The following is a 21,786-nucleotide window of genomic DNA, read 5'->3' as shown; positions in this document are numbered from 1 at the left end:
TTCTTAGGTGTCCAGCACCACGCTGAGTGCTAGAAGAAGTACGAGGCCCAGCTCAGGCCCAGGCCCTATCCCACACAGGGCTCACAATCTCCCCATTTTACAGGTGAGGAAACCGGGGCCAGAGGGGTGAAGCGACTCGCCCAGGAGCAGAACCGGGGTTAAAACTGGGGTCTCCTGACGCCCAGGCTCTTGGGAGCGGGGCACATCACACCGAGGCGGCGCATTCTTCGCCACAAAGCCGGGGTACTCGTCGAGTGGCTGCGCCTGTCCGCCGAAGCATGAGCAGAAACAGATGCGCAGCCGTTAGGGCTTCGTGAAACCTTGCTCCCGACTCTCTCCATCAGCTGAATTTTGCATTTTGTCAGAACTTCTGAACGGCGGACCAGTCTCTGCAAACGTACCACGAAGCCATAAAAGCAGCCCAACACACGCGCTGTAGAAAGGAAAAGTGCGCCAGTGCCCCACTCTGCCAGAAAGATCACTTTCTGGATCGTACAAAGCAGGGGTGGGGATGGCGATATCTTTGGCTCCCACCCAGGCTTGATCTGAGCTGCGGGGTCAGGTTGGGGGCGGAGGGAAAAGGTGGAAGGAGGGAACTTGTTAAAAGCCCCACTCTGCCACTTGCCTGCTGTGTGACCCTGGATCGGTCACTTTACTTCTCTGGGCCTCTGGTACCTCATCTGTAAAAATTGGGGATTCAGACCGCGAGTCCCAAGGGGGATATGGACTGTGTCCGCCATGATTAGCTTACGTCTACCCTAGCACTTAGAACAATGCCTGGCACATAGTGAGCGCCTTACGAATACCATTAAACAAAAATTGGGGTACCCCCCCCAAACCCATAGAATTGGCATAATTGTATATAGGAAGTTTTTTAAAAAAGGTCACTGAAATGTGGGCCTCCGGGAGTTCTCTTCCAGGAATCCTTTTGACGTATCGGAACTGTGGCGACCTTAAGATTTCACGCAGAATGTGAAGTTCCTGTGTTCAGTGTCTGAACGCCGTGGCTAAGGGCATTAAATAGAATGCTAGTTAAAATTTAATACCTTTCTTTTAGGCCCATTAAAATCGCCTGGTTTATTTTAGACAAAGTCCCCGCTAGATTTTTCTATGGCCATTCCGTGTGGTTTCTGTTCTGTGGCTCTGGCAGTCTCTGTTTCGTAATCCCAAGGCCACAGAAACCTTCTGGAAAATCACGGTCCCAGGGCCAGGAGGGTGGAGAGGATCCCCTCCTCAGTCAGCCTCTAGTCACCCTAGAGGCTGTGTCTGTGGGTACGGGGGGCTAGTGGTGGCTCGTGATCCTCCGCGGATGGTCAGCTCGGAGCAACCCGACCCCCTCGTCATCCAGCTGACAGGCCTGGAACGTCTTGAAAGGGACAGTCGGTTACAGAGGAAATGACTGTTTCGCCTTGGGATGTGGTTCAAGCGAGTCACGCGCAGCAGCAGACAGCCCGGGGGAAGGGAAGCTGGATTGGTAAGGGACAGAGCTCTGAATTGTGAAGGATCTAAGCCTTCTCGGAGACCCGCGGGGAGGAAACACAGAATGGGACCAGTCCAACGGCGGCTTCCGCCAAGCACCTAGAGTACCGTGCTGAACGTTTGGGACGGTACAGAGGAGTCGACGGACACGATCCCCGCCCTCAAGGAGCTGACAGTCGAGGCACCAAAATAAACTACCGGTCAGAGGAAGCATCGGAGTAGAAGGGCCGAGGCAGGGAGGGGGTTAATATCTAAGCGTTCAGGTGGTGTGGAAATGCCAGAATGTAAGAATTTAACCAGGGGAGGCCTCTTGAAGGAGTCACAATTTCAGAAGAGGCCAGCGCCGGCCTACGCGGAGCTGCTGCCCCATCGGAATTGGTTTCCAGTTAAATGGCAAATCTCCACCTGGTCATTACCTTTTTTTGGCCTCATATGCATTTTTGAGAAAAAGAAAAAAGGCTAGGATCAACATCAAATTAGTGGTTGGGATTTTCTTCTGCCCCTTAGGCCCGTAGGCAAAACGACTCAATAATTAGGCCGGCCTAGGAGACATTTTTCAGAAAATCCTAAGCGGTGAATCCTTTGGCAGGACTTTCCCCAAAACGTAGAGAGGCTCGTCTTAGAAGGGAAGTATAAAGGTTGCAGGAGAGACTTGCCTTCAGAAGTGTGTGCGTTCTCGGCAGAACCGGCCCAGATAAGTAGATGTGGATCCAATCTTTGAACATTGCCGTTCAGAGTTTTTTTTTTTTTTAATAAAAACATGATTTTTATAAACTCACGTCAGCGTGATGATTTCCTTTGCTCCTCCTCACAGCCTTAGCTTTCTTCTCCCAAAGTACAGGCACAAGCCGGAGCATTTCAGAGTTTAATTCTAGCCTTTTGAAAGAACTTGGAATGTACTCACACCGGGATTGAATTTCATAAGGTTAGCATAATGAAACACAGGCTATTTTCCCTTCGGATTTTACGCAGTTAGCCCCCATTCACCCAAAATCACTTGTTGAAGAAGAATTCTGTCCAACCGTGATAAACTTTCTACAAAGTTGCACGTATCTGGGGGGAGAGGGTCCCGTGCGTGGGAATTGGCATTTCGGGGGGGAGTCCTTTGTTATGTACGTGCTCGTACTTTTATTCTTACAGACTTTGGACTCAGCAAAGAATCCGTAGACCAAGAAAAGAAGGCCTACTCATTTTGTGGCACCGTGGAATACATGGCCCCCGAAGTGGTGAACAGGCGGGGTCACACCCAGAGTGCTGATTGGTGGTCGTTTGGGGTGCTCATGGTGAGTGGACTTAAGTAGTCGATCCGGACCCCCGGGAAGCCACCAGCTTGGGACTCGTTTTTAAACCAGGTCGGGTCCCCTGCCGTTTCAATCAACCAATCGTATTTACCGAGCGCTTACTTTGTGCAGATCCCAGTATTAAGTACCTGGGAGAATATGGTATTACAGAGTCACGTTCCCTGCTCACGACGAGCTTATGGTCTAGATTCCGAGGAGGCTGCGGAGTCTTAAGGAGTTCCCGGGAGCACCTTTTAGGGACGGAGGGAGAGAGAGATTGTTCCCAATGCCTGTGGTCGAAAGTATTTTTACGTGTCCTGATCCTGGGAAGTGAAACTAAGGATCTCTCGCTCGCTCGTGCTCTCTCTCTCGTGGGGGTGGCATGGGGCCCAGAGTTGAGGTTTGTGGACTTGGGAACCCCTATTCTGTAGTCAGGTTCATTCTGTCAGGAATTTGGGGCAGTGAATGACAAAACGATGCAGCGGGTCATTAGGACTGAGAAATCCTCGGTGGAAAAATACCGATTTAGCAGCCCAAACAGGCTGCTAGATGAATAGTCATTGATTCGGGCTCGAGAGTTTAATATCTGCTTCTCTGCTAGGGGAAAGCCACTTGGCCGTTAATCAGCCTGCGACGCATTTTTAGATTTCAAACGGCAAGAATTTGATTTTGAGAACTCCCCTTTCTATTTGAATAATGATTTGCATAATTGCCCTGCTCTCAAAAGGACTTTAATTTTGACTCAAGTTTGATTACCTCATTTAAGTCTCCGCCTCCCGACCTTCTTTCGACCTGATTTCAAACGACCGCCTCCATAACAAAGTCGTTTCCGTCCCATTTCCCGTGTTCAAGTGCCAGCGAGCCGACTCTTGCCGTCCCTTCGCGCCGCCTCTTAAACTGCCGCCCTCACCTTTTTGCCCCGTGATCATTCCGTGCCTCTTCTTCGATTGTTTTCAGATGGGCTGAAGGTAGGGGGGACCACTAGGCGAGGCGCCCCTGGGCAGGGAAGCTTTAAGGACTGATGGTTGCCCCGCTGGCTTGTCAGCATGGCCGAGAGGATAGAGCCCGGGCCTGGGAGTCAGAAGGTCATGGGTCTTGATCCCAGCTCTGCCACTCATCTGCTGGGTGACCTTGGGCAAGTCACTTCACTTCTTTGTGCCTCAGTTACCTCATCTGTAAAATGAGGATTGAGACTGTGAACCCCACCTGGGACAGGGACTGCGTCCAACCTGATTTGCCTGTATCCACCCCAGCGCTCGGTACTGTACCTGGCGCGTAGTAATCGCTTAACAAATACCATCGTGATTACTATTACTATTATTGTCCCCACGAGGAATTCTGACGTCCCAGGGGAGAGACACGAGCCCCGAAACTGTCTGCAGCCGGCTCCTCAGCGGATCCCTCTCCCCCCGACCCCGGGCCCCTCTCCTCACCCTCCTTCCCCAGGGTGAGCCAGGCATCCGTCGGGATGATGGTCATTACCAAGAGAAGCTTTGGATTGATCCCTGAGCCCTTTGCCAGGAACTTTTCACCTTTTTCCTGATCATCAATGGTGAGCACTTACTGAATGCAGAGCACTGTACTAAGCGCTTGGGAGAGTACAGTCATCCCAGCTTTCCCACCTCGCCGTTACTTTTCTTCTTCCTCGTCCTCTTCTCTCCTGGGCTGAGTAAAGGAAGCACTTATCATTCAGAAAGTTTGAAAATCATGAAGCTAATGAGTGTATGCGGAGAAAATTTTGTCCCGCCCATGACCGCCCCCGCCTCCCATCATGGTATTGAGAAATGGACTACGGATCTCTTCGGATGGTGACCGTGTGTTTCCGAGTCAAATCTCTTTTCACAAAAAGCATTACAGTGTCTGTCGTTGAAACGTGCTAAAATGACCCGTTTCCCATCTCTTCCAGTTTGAAATGCTAACCGGTACCCTGCCGTTCCAAGGGAAAGATCGAAATGAAACGATGAATATGATATTGAAGTAAGTGGAGATGCAGATTTTCCTCAAGCGACCTGTCTTTGAGTGGTTGGTTGGACAGCTACAGCTCTTAGAAGTGACTGTGGAGAAATGATTTTTTATTTGACTTATTTCTCTAAAGTTTTGCAATGAACCTCACTGTTGGCCGGGTGAGGGGATTTTTAGATCTTATTTTCCCCCAGTGCTCGAAGTGACAGTTCCCTACTTTAACACCAGACTGAGTGATCTCTCTGCTCGTGCAACGTCTGACCGAGTGTTCGCTACTACCCAGGTGGAAGCAGTGTGGTTCAGTGGAAAGAGCCCGGGCTTGGGAGTCAGAGGTCATGGGTTCTAATCCCGGCTCCTCCGCTTGTCAGCTGGGTGACTTTGGGCGAGTCACTTCACTTCTCTGTACCTCAGTGACCTCATCTGTAAAATGGGGATTAAGACTGTGAGCCCCACGTGGGATGACCTGATCACCTTCTAGCTACCCCGGCGCTTACAACAGTGCTCGGCACATAATGAGCGCTTAGCAAATACCAACATTATTATATAGTAAGCGCTCAACAACATTTAAAAAAAAAAAAAAGAGAAAAATCCCAGTAATTACCTGGGCCAGAAGTGGCCTAGAAGGAGCAGCAGGTGCCTCCTCCTGACTGCAGTCGAGAGCCAGTGCTAGTCCAGTGCTGTTTGTCGTGACCACCCAGGTGTCGGCAGACCCCTTCACTTGAAGGGGGGGCCCCGGAAGTCCTTTCCGGGGGACAGCAGCTAGCGCTCCGTCCAGGACGTTCTTACTCCTGACCAGGCGAAATCCCTCTGCCTCCAGGCAAACCTTGGCTGCATTCTGGGTCCGGTACCAGGGGCGACGGGGAAAAGGGCATCCGTGGGGGGGGTCACTGTGCTCGCCGAGAAGTCGGGAGTGCCTGGTTTTCAGTGCAAAATTGAGAAGTGTGCTTGGCGTGTTTTAAGCAGAACTTTGACTTTTGTTTTCCAGGGCAAAACTGGGAATGCCTCAGTTTCTTAGTCCCGAAGCACAAAGTCTCCTAAGAATGCTTTTCAAAAGGAACCCTTCTAATAGATTAGGTATGCTCATTCCTCCCAGAAGTTTTATATTTTATATTAATATGGCAGGTAGTTTTGTGAATGGCTTTTCAGTCTTCGACTGATTTTAACTGTCTCCCCTGTCTCTCTCTCTCTCTCTGTATCTCTCCCTCCCTGTTTCTCTTCTCTTTTCTTTCCGTCTCTCCTCCCTCCCTCCCCATCTCACGTTTTCTGGTGAGATTTCCAGATCTCGCCCCTGAATAGCATCACGGATTAACCGTGTAAGCAATCCATTCACATCTTGAGGGAACAAATTTTCCAAAAAAGTCACGTGATCACCTAAGGCTCAAATACGTGCATCTTAACAACATCTTGGCCAAAAAAGTGCCTTGCAGGAGGGAGGAGAGAGTAACGTGACCATTCATTCATTCATTCAGTCGTATTCACTGAGCGCTTATTGCGTGCTGAGCACTGTACTAAGTGCTTGGGAAAGTACAATAGAGGAATAAGGAGAGACAGTCCCTGCCCACAGCGAGCTCACGGATGCCGAAGTGACACTCGGCCCAGCTCCTCTGCTTGCCACCCAGGGCAAGGCAGGGTGCCAGGCAGGTGGACCCGGGGCATCCTCGGGGGCCTCCTCGAGGCCGCGAGCACTCCTTGGGGGACAGGCGATGAATGGGACGTACGTGGGAGGCCATCAAGTGGTCGGGCAGTCTGTCTCATGCCTCGGGGTAGCGGGGACGTGGGGGACTACATCCGCTGCTCTTCCTCCTCCTGTCCTTCCCCTCGGACCAGCCCTAGCCCTGCAGGGGTCCCGGACTGGTGGCAGACTGGGTGGACTGGGGCAGCCTGGGTCACCCCAGGAAACCAAGCCAGAGAAGGCTCCCTTAAGGCCGACCTGGGCCAACCCCAACCTTCCCCAACATCCCCAAGCATGGCACATTAGGCACCGGGCTTGCCAGCGCTGAAGGGTGGGTGAATAATAAGAACAACTGTGGTATTTGTTCAACGCTTACTGTGTGCTAAGCACTCTACTACGCGCCGTGTTAGATACACAATCAGCACGTCCCACCCGAGGCGAAGAAAAAGGGCAAACGGGAGAGGATGGTATGTTCCCTCCCTCTAGACTCTGAGCCCATTGTGGGCAGGGATTGTCTCTCCTTATTGCTGTATTTTTCTTTCCAAGCGCTTAGTACAGCGCTCTGCACACGGTAAGCGTTCAATAAATACAACTGAATGAACGAACGAATAAAAGTGTTTGGGGCACCCGAAAAGAATTGTACAGTAAGAGCGTCACTCTTCCCACTACCACAGGAGCGGGTTCGGACGGAGTGGAGGAAATCAAGCGGCATCTTTTTTTTTCTACTGTCGACTGGAATGTAAGTACGGAGGAATTTAAGAAGCTGTTGTTTAAGAAGTTGGTCAGAGGAGCTGTTTACACAGTGGGGATAAGACAGAAGAGAAAGCAAACACTTGCCGGTCGAGTCGGCTTTTTCGTAACCAAATCTAGACCGTGGGTCTCCACTAGTTCCCACCTGAAATTCTCGGTCTGGTCCAAACGTGACCCTGAACCGTCCATTCACCGAGGAAGTGAAGCGAGAAGGCAGACCTCCGGGGCTTGTTTTCCTTCACCTGTAAGCTGAGGATCACATCTGCCCCATCCTACCTCAGCTCTTTTGAGTGGGAAGGGAAGGGGAAAGAGGGAGCACGCATGAGAGAGATACGTCATAAATGTGGCCTGGCCAAAATACCGCCTCCCCCAGACCACTCTATTTGGCCCCCAGAGCCCCCTTAGCCCCTTCCCGGCCGGGCCCGCACCCACACCAACCGCAAAAGTGGCTCCTCCTTTCCCTCCAGGCAGCCCGACCCCCTGGATGTGGTGTTTGCCCACATGCACGGCTGCTGCAGAAGCTGCCGGGATGCCCGGTCGAGGCCGTGGGCCGGTCCCCAAGGGCGAGATGGTCCCGGGCGTCCCGGGCCCGGGTCTCTACTCCTTGGTGCCCCTGCCAGGGGAGGGCAGGGCTCGGCGGCGGCCTCCTTCTCCCGAGCTCAACGGGCTTGGCAGCCGGAAACTGTGGAGACGGGCTCCTCCATTCTTGTTCTCTATGCCGTGTGGGTCCCGAGCACCCGACACAAGTCAGTTTCGAACTTCCCAGCCCTTTCATCTCCGGGTGGGTAATCTTCATCCTTAAGCACAGGGTTTCTGCTGTGTCTTGTAGAAACTGTACAGAAGAGAGATTCAACCCCCATTCAAGCCAGCATCTGGAAAACCGGAAGATACTTTTTGTTTCGATCCCGAGTTCACCGCAAAAACCCCCAAAGGTAACGTGTGCCGGGTTAGGATTTTAAACCGCCCCGGGTATAAGGCTTTCTCGCTCTCTGGGAACGATCCAAAGGAGGGTGGAAAGATGTGTTCGTGATCTGCGAGCACCGTCTCGCCTTCCGTGGATTCGTCAAGGAGCGAGAGTCACAGAATCGAGGAGGTGGAGGGTCTGGCGGAGTTTCAGAACGAACCGGTGTCTTGGTGAGAGCCTAGCTGTCGCTCTGTTATCACCCCGGCCTAGGGCAGTTTCCGTCAAGAGCGCCTGGGTACTTTGAGGGGTCGCTTGGGTTCAGACCAGGGTCCCCCAGAATGAAGCAGGAAGTGAAAACCCGGTCGGAGACCCCGCAAGGAAGGGATCAAGAGCTGAGGGCACTGGACGGTCGAGAGGATCATGGTATATTTGAGTCCCTTGTCCTTAAAACTCTCCTTTTGCGGGGCAGAAGATGGGAGGGGAATGGGTAATGTGGGGAAATGTGCCAGGAAAAAACTAATGTACTGAAGCTGTCCAGACGGAGGCATTTTTAACAGTGTGCGTTCTTTGAAAACTAGATTCTCCCGGAGTCCCCCCCAGCGCTAACGCGCATCAGCTCTTCAAAGGATTTAGCTTCGTTGCAACGACCGCCATAGAGGATCATAAAACATCTCCCCTCACAAACATACTGCCCATCGTCCAGGTAAATCGGGAGCCAACCTGTGTGCCATCCACCGCCTGCAGGGTGAGGAATGGGGTGTTTCCATTTCGCCTGGGGACGGGGCAACGTGGCAAGCGTCACCCCGAGCCCCGTGTGGCCCGTCGTACCGCCTTCCGCGATGCCAAGCCCAAACCCCGACGCGCTGGGCCTCGGGGCTTTCCGTGGACCCGCCCACAGCTCAGTTACCTGGGATGGTTCCATGGGAGCCTCCTCCACGCCTCCTCCCCCTTCTCGTCGTCGTCCTCCTCCTCCTCCTCGGTTGGCGGTCCCACCTGCGGGAGGTAGCTGATAATAATAATAACAGTGGTATTTAAGTGCTTACTGTGTGTGAAGCACTGTTCGAAGGACTGGGGTCGGGCTAATCAGGTCGGACACAGTCCCTGTCCCACGTGGGGCTCACGGTTTTAATCCCCATTTTACAGATGACAAGCCCGGAGAATAATAATAATAATTATTATGGTATTTAAGTGCTTACTCTGTGCAGAGCACTGTTCTAAGCGCTGGGGTGGGTACAGGATAATCAGATTGTCCCGCGTGGGGCTCACATTTTTGAATCCCCATTTTTGCAGCTGAGGTAACCGAGGCACAGAGACGTGAAGTGACTTACCTAAGGTCACACAGCAGACAAGTGGTGGAGCCAGGATTAGGACCCAGGTCCTTCTGACTCCCAGGCCCGGGCTCTCTCCAGAGGCCACGCTGCTTGGAGAAGCTGCGTGGCTCAGTGGAAAGAGCCCCGGGCTTGGCAGTCAGAGGGCATGGGATCGAATGCCGGTTCTGCCCCCTGTCAGTTGTGTGACTGTGGGCGAGTCACTTCACTTCTCTGGGCCTCAGTGACCTCATCTGTCAAATGGGGATTAAGACTGTGAGCCTCACGTGGGACAACCTGATGACCCTGTATCTACCCCGGCGCTTAACAAATACCAACATTATTATTATTATTATTATTATTATTATTATTATTATTATTCCCTGGTGAGCCTGAGCCGGAGATTTACTCTGCTGACTGCAGAGAGCTCGCATCCCCTCTCTGTACCTGGTCCCCGGTTCTCGGGCCTTCCGGGCCGGGGAGAATCCTGCGAGCTCCAAGGGGCCCGTTTCTTCCCTCGTTTCCCCCGGTGGGCTTTAACGGGCTGTCCTCGGTGTACCTTATCTGTACGTTAGACTGTTTCTCGACATCCAGCACTCTCCTTCTGTGGCATCATTCATTCAGTAGTATTTATTGAGCGCTCACTGTGTGCAGAGCACTGTACCAGGCGCTTGGAAAGTAACAAATAGAGACAATCCCTACCCAACACCGGGCTCACAGTCTAGAAGAGAAAAACAATAATCATGGTATTTAAGTGCTTACTATGTGCCGAGCACTGTTCCAACCGCTGGGGTAGATACGAGTTATTCAGGTTGTCCCACGTGGGGCTCACAGTCTTAAGCCTCGTTTTACAGCTGGGGTAACTGAGTCACAGGAAAGTGAAGTGGCTCGCCCAAGGTCTTTAGACTGTGAGCCCATGTTGGATAGGGCTTGTCTTTATTTGTTCCCGAACCGTACTTTATTTACAAGCGCTTAGTACAGTGCTCTTCACACAGTAAGCGCTCGATAAATACGATGGAATGAATGAATCAGTGGCGGAGCCGGGATTAGAACCCACAACCTCTGACTCCCAAGCCCGTGCTCTTTCCACTAAGCCACGCCGCTTCTCCGGGGCCGGCTCCAGGAGCCCCTGATGGCAGTGGAGGGGTCCAGAGTCGTGGCGGGTTGACGCGTCCATTTTACTTCTGCCAAAGTCAGGGCCGGCCGTAGTATTGTGGAACTCCTCCTAACGATGTTAATAAATATAATTTTAAGCGCTTATTATATATCAGGCACTGTACTAAGCGCCGGGGGATACAAGCAAATTGAAGTGGACACAGTCCTTGTCCCACATGGGGCTCACAGTCTCAATCCCCATTTTACAGATGAGGTAACTGAGGCACAGAGAAGTCAAAGTGGCTTGCCCATATAGGTCTTTAGACTATGAGCGAGCCTGTTGTTGGGTAGGGATTGTCTTTCTTTGTTACCGGATTGTACTTTCCAAGCGCTTAATGCAGTGCTCTGCACACAGTAAGCTCTCAATAAATACGACTGACTGAATGAATGAAAGGTCACAAAGCAGACAGGTGGTCGAGCCAGTATTAGAACCCGTGACCTTCTGACCCCCAGGCCCAGGCTCTATCGACTACGCCATGTAAATTCATTTCCCATCTGTAATAATCAATCAAGGGTACTTACTGAGTGCGTACTGTCTAGAGCAGCAGAGAAGCAGCGTGGCGCAGTGGAAAGAGCACGGGCTTTGGAGTCAGGGCTCATGAGTTCGAATCCCAGCTCTGCCCCTTGTCCGCTGTGTGACCGTGGGCGAGTCACTTCACTTCTCTGGGCCTCAGTTCCCTCATCTGGAAAATGGGGATGAAGACCGTGAGCCCCACGTGGGACAAGCTGATTCCCCTGTGTCTACCCCAGCGCTTAGAACAGTGCTCGGCACATAGTAAGCGCTTAACAGATACCAACATTATTATTATTACTGTCTACAGAACACTGTTCTAAGCACTCGGGAGAAGCAGTGTAGCTTAGTGGAAAGAGCCCGGGCTTGGGAGTCAGAGGTCGTGGGTTCTAATCCCCACTCCGCCATTTATCAGCTGTGTGACTTTGGGCAAGCCACTTCACTTCTCTGTGCCTCAGTCACCTCATCTGTAAAATGTTAACACTGTGAGCCCCACGTGGGACAACCCCATTACCCTGTAACTACCCCAGCGCTAAGAACAGTGCTTGGCCCACAGTAAGGGCTTAACAAATACTATCGTTATTATTATTATAATTCAAAACAATTAGCAGGCACATTCCCCGCTCGTAATGAGCTTGCACTCAGAGTGTGAGCTCAAAATCCTGAGTAACTGGGGTAGGAATGGGGTCTCCAGCCTCCGTTCGGGAACCAGTACCCCGTCGACAACACTCTGCCTAGGGGGGAAGATTCCTTCTGCTCTCGGCTTCGGCCGCCGCTTTCAGGAAGCGGTGGCGGTCCTAGGGTGACCGATCAATCAGTTGTATTGCAATCGGTCGTATTTATCGAGGGCTTACCGTGTGCAGAGCCCCGTACTAAATGCTTGACCCTAGTTTCTGTTTGCTACTTTCATTATCCAAGCACCGTACGTCAGTTATTTCCGTTCACTCCTCACCAGACCCCTGCGAGGTAGGGTTCGGGGATCGCTATCCGCCGTGTGGGAATCCCTGCCCCAACCCCGCTCCATAACCTCACGACCCCGGCGTTTGCCCGGGCCACGTGGGGCACCCTCATCTGCGATGCTTCTTCCCGTTAAATCGAGTCACCGACCGGGCAAATCGCGGCCGGGGTCGGCTGGTCTCGTGGGGTCGCCCGTGGAAGACCGCTACTGCTTCAGCTTGGCCCGCGGAGGTTCCTGTAGATCAGTCAGCCAATGAATGGTATTTATTGAGCGCTTACCGTGTACAGAGCACTGTCGTAAGCGATTAGGAGAGGACAAAACAGTAGAGTTGGCAGGCATACTCGCTGCCCTCCAGGAGCTTTCGATCTCCAAGAGGTATTACAAACGCTCGAAGACTGTTGATATTTTTCCCCGGTTTGGGAAACAGTCTCCATCCTCTGACAGATACTTTTGTGCTCTTTTATTTATTCTTTTTTTTTTTTTTTTTTTGAAGCAACTCCACGGCAACAGTGCCCAGTTTAACGACGTGTACGAATTAAAGGAGGACATTGGCGTTGGCTCTTATTCGGTGTGCAAGCGATGTGTGCACGGAGCCACCAGCATGGAATTGGCTGTGAAGGTACTTGTGTCGGTCCTCTTGGGTGGGCGGTAGAAGTTGTGTATTAAATGGTCACTGGGGCGGGGGATCCTCTCAGGGGATGGGAGGATTAGTGAGGAAGTCAGGGTTTTGCAGGCCGCACGTTGGAATTCTGTTGTGTTTCCAGTTGAAGAAGTCATCGCTTTCATTCAATCAATAAATCGTATTTATTAAGCGCTTACTGTGTGCAGAGCACTGCCCTAAGTGCTTGGGAGAGAGCGATAGCCAATAGAACACATACTCCCTGCCCACAACGAGCTTACAGGCTAGAGGACGAGTTTCAACGCATGTATGTGGTGTTCGGACCCTGAAAGCAGTTAAGTGAATTTGCTTGGATCAGTACCCCTCTCTAAATACACCGACTAGAGTTTTCAGAGAAGCGGACCAAAAGCCACCAAATCAGATCGTCATTTCGTGCAGAAGAAATATCGACGACCCCGTTGGTTAGATCGGAGCTCCCCGAGGGTAGGGATCGATGGCATTTTTAGTCAGTGGTATTTATTGAGCACTTACTGGGTGCAGAGTACCGTACTAAGCCTTGGATCGGGTCATATTTACCTCTGTCGCCTGGTCCTCGGCGGCCCAGTGTGGTAGAAGAAAATCAGATTCACCCATGGGTTTGTCAGGCTGGAGACAGGGCGTTCACTTCTCCCGTAATGTGTGTTTCCACCGTGCGTTTTGGGCAGAACCGGGAACGTTCTCCCGACAGCAGGAGCCCTTCTGGGTCCAGGGCCATATGGTGGTGGAGGAATCGACAGTGCGCACCCCCAAGAAACGTCAATCGATCAATCGGTTATATTCACTGAGCTCTGTGCGGCGCACTGCTGGACCTGCTAGAGGCACTCCCGAGTGGGGCTTTCCTTGCCACGGGTATCTGGGAGGATAATAATTATGGTATTTGTTAAGCGCTTACTATGTGCCAGGCGCTGCACTAAGCACCGGGATGGATACAGGCAAATCAGGATGAACACAGTCCCCGTCCCAGGTGGGGCCTACAGTCTCAATCCCCATTTTAAAGATGAGGGAACTGAGGCGCAGAGAAGTGAAGTGACTCCCCCGAGGTGACACGGCAGGCAAGTGGCAGAGCCAGGATTAGAACCCAAGACCTTCTGACTCCCAGGCCCGGGCTGCGTAACCAGTAGGCTACGCAAAGCCCAGCCCGCTGGGAGAGCCGACTGATCCAAGTCAGCACATTTAGGTGTTTGGAGTCATGAGGACAGCTCTTCAAGTTCCCTCCACAATCCCCTAAACTGGTCTGGGCGTGTGTAAGATGAAGAAAATGAAAGGCTTCGTTGTCCTCAGAGTTTCCCCGAACCTTACTTCACAGATAATTGACAAAAGTAAAAGAGATCCGTCAGAAGAAATTGAAATTCTGATGCGTTACGGCCAGCACCCCAACATCATCACGTTAAAGGATGTAAGTATTCACCTCGAGGGCCTGAGAGGAAGTCATCTGCTGCTCAGCCGAGTTTCCTTCTTCCGGAAATGGTGTCCACTGAGTTAATAATAGTGGTGGTATTTAAGAACGTACTATGTGCCAAGCCCTGTACTAAGCATTGGGACGGCTATAAGATGATCAGGTCGCACGTGGGTCTCACAGTCTACGAAGGAGAGAGACCAGGTATTGAATCTCTGTTTGGCAGTGGAGGGAGCTGAGGCACAGAGAAGTGAAGTGATTGTCCAAGGTCACCCATCAGGCAAGCCGCAGAGCTGGGATTAGAACCCGGATCCTCTGAGTCCCAGGCCCAGGCTCTATCCACTAGGCCACGCCGCTTCTCCTAAATGTGTCTAAAAGGTTGAAAATGGATGCTTTCTCGTTCACCCTGGCACAGCGGGCAGCTGTATATTGAGTTGCAGCAATGTCCAATGTTGTGTGGTTCCATAAAAACTTGAAGGGATGACAGAATTTAGGGAGATTTCCAAATCTTACCTCAGTGATTGCCAGATTGGGTGACAGATTTGGAGGGGAGGGGATGGAGAGCAGACCGTTTTGGACAGATATCTATTCATCGCCCAGCTTTTTCATTTTTCCCTCGACGATCATTTCTGGAGAGGCAACTAAACTGAATTTGTGAGTTTTCAGTAGTCTCAGTAACTCTCTCAAAAGGCGAGTTCTTGGGTTAGGGCCTATGGTACCAGTATATTTGGAAGAGGCGAGAAAGTTTATCTTCATCGTGGCCGACTTGCCGATTTAAAAACTTGTGGGGAGCGACAGTTTTTACAAAATGGAGAGTCAGCCGGTTCCCCTGGGCGACCAAGTGTGGGAGGGAGGCAGGGGGACCTTCCTTGTCCTGTTGCCCCACGACGGCTGCGATAGCTGTGGTCCCAGCGGAGAGTCAAGTGATCATCTCGCAGGAAAGCGTGAAACAAGCCAACGCCTTAAGTGTTTCCGAAGCAGCGTTGACCGTGCCCAAGGGCGGACTCTCAGGTGTGCCTCTTCTCTTCCAAGGTGTATGATGACGGCAGATACATTTACCTCGTTACCGAGCTGATGAAAGGAGGAGAGCTGCTCGATCGAATCCTCAGACAAAAATACTTCTCCGAGCGGGAGGCCAGTGCCGTGTTGTACACCATCACGAAAACAGTAGACTACCTTCACTGTCAAGGAGTAAGTGGCCAAACGTGGGGACTTCCCCTCGTTTCCCTGGGCGAACTGTTCCGGGGAAAAGAACCGTTCGGGCTAGTTGGAGACCGGCTAGGCCGTCTCGGGCCTCACGGACTGGACTCCCTCCTGGTTTCAGAGCGGTTTCCACAGCCTCCCCGAACGACTCGGGTCAGGAAGCCCTTCGGACGCCCTACAAGCCACCCCGCTTCTTCCTCTTTCGAACTCGGCTTTCCCGGGAAGTATCCTGTTCACTGAGCGCGGGGCCGTCGTTAGGTCTCGCCTCAGCTGCCTCTCCAGTGAGAGGGCCTGTCTTTCTGACCTTTTCATCACTCAGAATATCCGCCCTCTTAATCCTCTCCGGATTCTCCACGCTCCGCTCCCTCTCCGCGACCCGGTTTTCCTCCTTGGGTGGTTCGATCCTGAAGTATTTGTCCCCAGCTCACTGGTCGATGGGGTAACTCATTACCTCACTAGATTTTCCTCTTTAACAGGGCTCCATCGGGTGTTCAGCGGAAAAAAAATTGTGCATCTTATTTAATCACTTCTGTCAATCATATTTATTGAGCGCTTACCGTGTGCCGAGCACTGTACTAAGCAGTTGGGAGAGTAAAATACAACAGAGGCGGTGGACAGGTTCCCTGCGCACAGTGAGCTTACATCTCTACAGGGGGAGACAGAGACTAAGATAAATAATATAAAGTATATAATGATATAATAATTATAGTATAAATAAATGACAATCCCAGGAATTACTCGCTCATGTACAGATGACTCTTCTCTCTGGTTGTTGATTTTTGGGAAGCAGCACGGGCTAGTGAAAAGAGCCCGGACCTGAGAGTCGAGAGACTTGGGTTCCAATCCCGGCTCTGCCACTTGCCTGCTGTGTGACCTTGGGCGGATCACTTTACTGTGACTCAATTTCTTCATCTGTAAAGCAGAGATTCCATACCTGTTCCCCTCCTACTTAGACCGTGAGCCCCTTGAGGGGGCAGGGACTGCGTCCGCCCTAATCGTCTCGCATCTACCCCAGGGCTTGGTACAGTGCTTGGCACAGAGTAAGCATTTAACACATTCTGCAATACTTATTACTATAATTATTTTGAGGTGTGTGGCTAGGAGTACACAAAGGTATCATTGCTATCTGGGGAAAGGTACCTCTGGAAACAGAGGATCGGGTCCACGTCTAAAACAGTTCTCCACTGCTCATCGAGGGCTCTTAGGTCACCGACCCCAAAGTTCTCAGCCTGCTCCCGTTTGGGAATGATGGGAAGGTTAGGTCACTTCCTTTCAACCCAGAGATTATGACTTAACGACCCTCGCTTTCGGGCACTCCGTTCAGTCTGCTCATCAATCAGTGGTATTTATTGAACATTTACTGTGATCGAGCACTGTGCTAGGCGCTGGGGAGAGCATTAAAGGATAGTCGATAGACGTGATCCCTGCCCGAAAGGAGCTAACAGTCGAGAGGGGGAGACAGATGTTCCAATAAATTACCATGGATTGCTCTCCCTCTCTTCAAAGCCCAACTCCTCCAAGAGGCCCTTCCCTGAATAAGCTCCCCTTTCCTCTTCTCCCACTCCCTTCTGCATCACACTGACTTGCTCCCTTTGTTCATCCCCCTTCCCAGGCACAGCGCTTATGTACAAATCTGTAATCTATTTATATTAATGTCTGTCCCACCTCCCCTAGACCGTAAGTTTGTGGTGGGCAGGAAATGTCTCTTGTACTGGACTCTCCCAAGGGCTTAATATAGTGCTGTGCACACAGTAAGCGCTCAATAAATACGATTGAATGAATGAGTGGAATGTAGTGAGAGTCCACTGGGGATCGTTTCTTGATCTGTCCCTCTTTTGGCATGATTCAATAGCGTATTTACTGAGCGCCTTCTGTGTGCAGAGCATTGTAGTGAGCGCTTGAGAAGAGTACAGTTCAACAGAAGGACACACACCCACCCACCCACCCACCACTGTACGGTACCAGCTTCCGGGCGGGTTTTACAGCACGAGCATTTTGGCACGAGCACAACCCCGGCGTTTTAAGGCAACTGGGTTCTAGCCCCGGCTCCACACCGCTTGCCTGCTGTGTGACCTCGGCCAAGTCACTTGACTTCTCTGGGCCTCAATTTCCATATCCGTGAAATAGGAATTAAAACTGTGAGCCCCTTGTGGGACAGGGACTGTGCGCAACCTGATTATCTTGCACCTACCCCAGCGCTTAATACAGTGCCTGGCACATAGTAAACATTTCAGAAATACCATTTTTTTTTAAAAAAAAAAACCAAAACGGGAAATGCAGTTCCATTTGTGCAGACTGTAAAATCCAAGTAACAGCATGGCACCCTCAGGAGATGTATCATTTGAGTGGAGTGTAATGAAATCTGAAATGTAAAGTGTCAGGGCTGGAAACGGCGAGGCTTTGTAATACTTGAATTGTACGGTCCATGTTCTTTCTTTTAACTTTTCCCTCAAACCTATTAGCATCCCCTGCCCTCTCTGGTCCTCTTGGATCAATCTGATCCAGGGATTTGATTTGGAAAAATCCTGTCACCTAACAGTGCTGTGCACACAGTAATAAGCTTGAATAGCTGTCTGCAGCCTAGTCAAAGAAATATTGGAAGTATTGTTAGACTGTCAATTCCTATTAACTGTGGTCCTCTCCTGAGCGCTCGGTGTAGTGCTCTGCACCCAGTGAGCACTCATCATACACAATTTGTGCATCTAGAAGGAAATGGAAAAAAAGCCCGGCTTTTTCATAATCTTCTGCTACTTTAAAATAGACCATTCATTCATTCGTATTTATTGAGCGCTTACTGGGTGCAGAGCACTGTACTGAGCGCTTGGGAAAGTACAGTGTAGCAGTAAAGAGAGACAGTCCCTGCGCACGATGAGCTCACAGTCAAAGGGCGGAGACTGTCCCTATCTGTTGCCGATTTATACATTCCAAGCGCTTAGTACAGTGCTCTGCACATAGTAAGCGCTCAATAAATACTATTGAATGAATAATCGAGTCCTTGAATTTACTTAAAGCTTCTGAGTGTCGATTACATTAATCGTCTCTCCTTGTTTCTTTTATTTTTAATTTTTTTTTTTTTTTTTACTTATAGACTAAATGGGAGTGTTAAATTAGGATTTTTCCCAGAAAAACAAAGTCAAAGAAAATCATTTTCCCAGGACAGGAGATGGATATCTTGAATTTCATTATAATCTTTTTGGGTACAGACATCGGGTACAGACTCTAATTTAACACATTGTATTGGAATTTATCATCCCAATTTTATTTTCCAGTGTTATAAAAGCAAAAATCATTACCCTAAGATCAATTAGGTCATTCAATTATAAGGACATTCTTCAAGCTCTTCTTGTTCATGTTCAAATTAAAGTCGTTTAAGGCATTTCATTTTTTAAAAATGGTGGTTCATTTTCAAATGGTGACCTTCATAATTTACTTAAGGTAATTTATTTGACAGGAGATATTTCTTAGCAAATCCAGCACTAAGGCTATCACATTTTCTAATTCGCTTTATCAGAATAAATAATCGTAGATTTCTCTTGGACTTTTGGATCCCCCCCCCCAAAAAAGAAAGGTTGTTTGCTGTCTTAGTGGGATTTTGTTTGGCGTTTACCTTCTCCCTGTACCTGGTCTGGGGAAATATTTGGCTTTCTGTCACCTTTTCATCCAAAATTAAAGGAGACCTGAAGGCGTGAGCCTTCTTTTCTCCTACTCTCTCTCCCGTCTACATCACCTGTGCACTTAGATCTGCACCCCTTAAGCACTTGATATTCACGCCACCTTCAGCGTCCCCGACACTTCAGCACACCTCCGTAACCGATTTATTGGTATCAGTGTCCTTTTCCCCCTCTAGACCGTCAGCTCGTTGTGGGCCGAGAACCTGTCTACCAACTCTGTTGTATTGTCCTCTCCCAAGCGCTTAGTCCAGGGCTCTGCCCGCAGTAAGGGCTCAATCACTGCAATTAATTGTTAACCGTTTGCATTTAAGCCTCTTGGTGAAAGTTGGAGCCGGTCTCATTCCCGAAAATCAATTCCAGTCTGTGCAAGTTCGGCAAGGCATTCGGGGAGACGGCCCGGGGAGAGGGGGAGTGACGTCCCCCGAGGATATCAGCCTCTCAGAGGTGCTGCAGTGGAAGGTGTTGTTAAAGGTGTTCTCTCGTATCCCCCAGGTGGTGCATCGAGACCTGAAACCTAGTAACATTTTATATATGGATGACTCCAACAACGCAGACTCCATCAGGATATGTGATTTCGGCTTTGCGAAACAGCTCCGGGGAGACAACGGACTGCTCCTGACGCCTTGCTACACCGCCAACTTCGTGGCCCCCGAGGTAGTCCCTGCTCCGCCTCGACGTCGGGCCCTCGCTCTGCTCTTCCGCTCTCCCAAGCGGGGTCACCGGGCCCTCCCGGTTCCGTCCTGGCACCTGCCCTGCTTTGGAATCGCATTGTCTTCGGTCCAAAGGAACCGGGCCGTCGATTGCAAATCCATTCAATTTTAGGCTGCACAGGGATAATAATAATAGTAATAATGATGGCATTTGTTAAGCGCTTACTACGTGCAAAGCACGATTCTAAGCACTGGGGGGGGATACAAGGTTATCAGGTTGTCCCACGTGGGGCTCACAGTCTTAATCCCCATTTTACAGATGAGGTCACTGAGACACAGAGAAGTGAAGTGACTTGCCCAAAGTCACGCCGCTGACAAGCGGCGGAGCCGGGGTTAGAACCCATGACCTCTGACTATGGTGGTAGATGATGGTGATGATAATTGTGGTATTTGTTGAGCGCTTTTTGCGTGCCGTGCACCGTGCTAAGCGTTGTGATGGATACAAGCAAATGAGTTTGAACGCAGTCCGTGTCCCACCGGGGACTCTCAGTCTCAACCCCCTTTTTACAGATGAGGGAACTCTGACGTCCAGCTAAGTGACTTGCCCAAGGCCACGCAGCAGACATGTAGCGGAACTGGAATGAGAACCCGTGACCTTCCGACTCCCAGGACCGTGCTCTACCCACTATGCTGTGCTGCTTCCGGCAAGATAGGGGCCACCCTGTTCCTTCACGGGAGCTAGCCTGATGTCTGCCACTTTTGACGGCGATGTTTTCTCTCCTAGGTTCTCATGAGGCAGGGGTACGACGCTGCGTGTGACATCTGGAGCCTGGGGGTCCTCTTGTACACGATGCTGGCTGGGTAGGAAACTCTCGCCCCCGCCGAGGCTCGCCGTCGCTGTGGTCTCCGACACGTCTCACACGCCAGGCCTGTTGCCCCGGCTGCCGGGGCTTCCTGACGACCCCCGGATTCTGGGGACGGGGCTGTGACCTGAGGGAAAGGATCGTTACTTGTCTTTCGAGCAGAAGTCCCGAGGAAAGTGGGTGGGTTCCAGCCAGAACCGGGTAGGACCCGGCCCTCAGGCTGGAGCCCAGGGGACGCCCGGGGTCAGACGCAGAGCTTCAGGCCTCCTTTCCTCCCCGGGTTAGAGTGAAATGACCGGACGCCACCTCCCCGAGGCCCAAAGCGTTAATATGTCTTCTTTACGGGCAACCCATTTTCGGGCTCTGGGTGACGTTTTTCACGCGGGGGGGGCCTGTCTCGTTCTGGCCGTGGGATTTCCAAGCCGTACTGGCCGGCGTCGAGCCCGGGAGTGGCCTGCTCTAACCCGTTTGTGTGTCTTCCTGCAAACTGCGGCCAGCCTCTCCCGGGATGTGAGTGCTCTGGCAGCGTCCACCTCCCCCCAACCTCTCCAACCCCCCCCCCGTCACAACGGTATGCCCCAGGTGCGCGCTTCCGCCCACACACGCGTGCCCAGATGGCCCACAGCGGCACGGGAGGCGCTGTGTGTATGGTGGAGGCCTGTTGGCCTGAGCCCTCCTTCACCCTGGATTCTTTACAGAGCATCCCCTGTGGTCTAGAAGAGCTGACCAGGCTTTAGGCGGTGGGGGTTTGGGCCACAGGAGAGTCCTTTCAGACCGGCCCACGCCGTCTCCAAACTATCTCTCTGCCGTGTGCTTGGCTGCCACCTCACACTTGGCCTTCTCGCGTTTCTGGCTGGAGCGAGGTTGGATCCGCCCAGCCCTCCCACACTTTTTTTTTTAAATGGTATTTGTTAAGCGCTTACTATGTGCCAGGCCCTGTACTAAGCGCTGGGTTAGATACAAGCTAATCAGGTTGGCCACAGCCCCTCCCCCACGTGGGGCTCGTAGTCTTAATCCCCGTTTTACAGATGAGATCATTGAGGCCCAGAGAAGTGAAGTGACTTGCCCGAGGTCACACAGCAGACAGGTGGCAGAGGCGGGATTAGAACCCGGGTCCTTCTGACTACCGGGCCACACTGCCGCTCGCGCCTCACCCCCGGCACGCCTCGTTGTTTTCTCGAGTCACCCTATCTTCGGGGCGAAGCGGCGGGGGACCCCACTTGGGCACCAAGTTCGGAAACTCGGTTCTCCGCTCGGACGGCAGTCGGCCAGTCGGCTCTCCAGGCCGCGTCCGCCTAACGAGTCCCTCCGGATTTATTTCCCCCCGTCTCGGTGTCCCGGTTTCCGTTCACCGTTCGGTATGCCGA

General features: G+C 51.5%; 1 protein-coding gene across 6 annotated transcripts in view; it reads left to right on the top strand.

Annotated features, from left to right (window-relative positions):
* The window catches only part of RPS6KA6 (ribosomal protein S6 kinase A6), a 91,231-nt gene that overhangs the window by 59,182 nt on the left and 10,263 nt on the right, over nt 1–21,786 (top strand). For all 6 annotated transcript variants that reach the window (XR_003760460.2, XM_039912312.1, XM_029067204.2 and 3 more), the window contains 11 exons: nt 2,620–2,762; nt 4,666–4,736; nt 5,707–5,795; nt 7,068–7,132; nt 7,973–8,075; nt 8,626–8,750; nt 12,472–12,597; nt 13,943–14,032; nt 15,065–15,223; nt 19,399–19,560; nt 20,341–20,417. Coding sequence is in view for 5 of the 6 variants with exons in the window: in XM_039912312.1 (XP_039768246.1) it covers nt 2,620–2,762; nt 4,666–4,736; nt 5,707–5,795; nt 7,068–7,132; nt 7,973–8,075; nt 8,626–8,750; nt 12,472–12,597; nt 13,943–14,032; nt 15,065–15,223; nt 19,399–19,560; nt 20,341–20,417 (1,210 nt within the window). In the remaining variant the exon portion in view is untranslated. The remainder of the gene's footprint in view (nt 1–2,619; nt 2,763–4,665; nt 4,737–5,706; nt 5,796–7,067; nt 7,133–7,972; nt 8,076–8,625; nt 8,751–12,471; nt 12,598–13,942; nt 14,033–15,064; nt 15,224–19,398; nt 19,561–20,340; nt 20,418–21,786) is intronic.

This window comes from Ornithorhynchus anatinus, chromosome 6, assembly GCF_004115215.2.
Source record: "Ornithorhynchus anatinus isolate Pmale09 chromosome 6, mOrnAna1.pri.v4, whole genome shotgun sequence".
In the NCBI taxonomy this organism is placed as follows: domain Eukaryota; kingdom Metazoa; phylum Chordata; class Mammalia; order Monotremata; family Ornithorhynchidae; genus Ornithorhynchus; species Ornithorhynchus anatinus.
The sequence above is the reverse complement of the archived record's forward strand: the minus strand, read 5'-3'. Positions and strand labels throughout refer to the sequence as shown.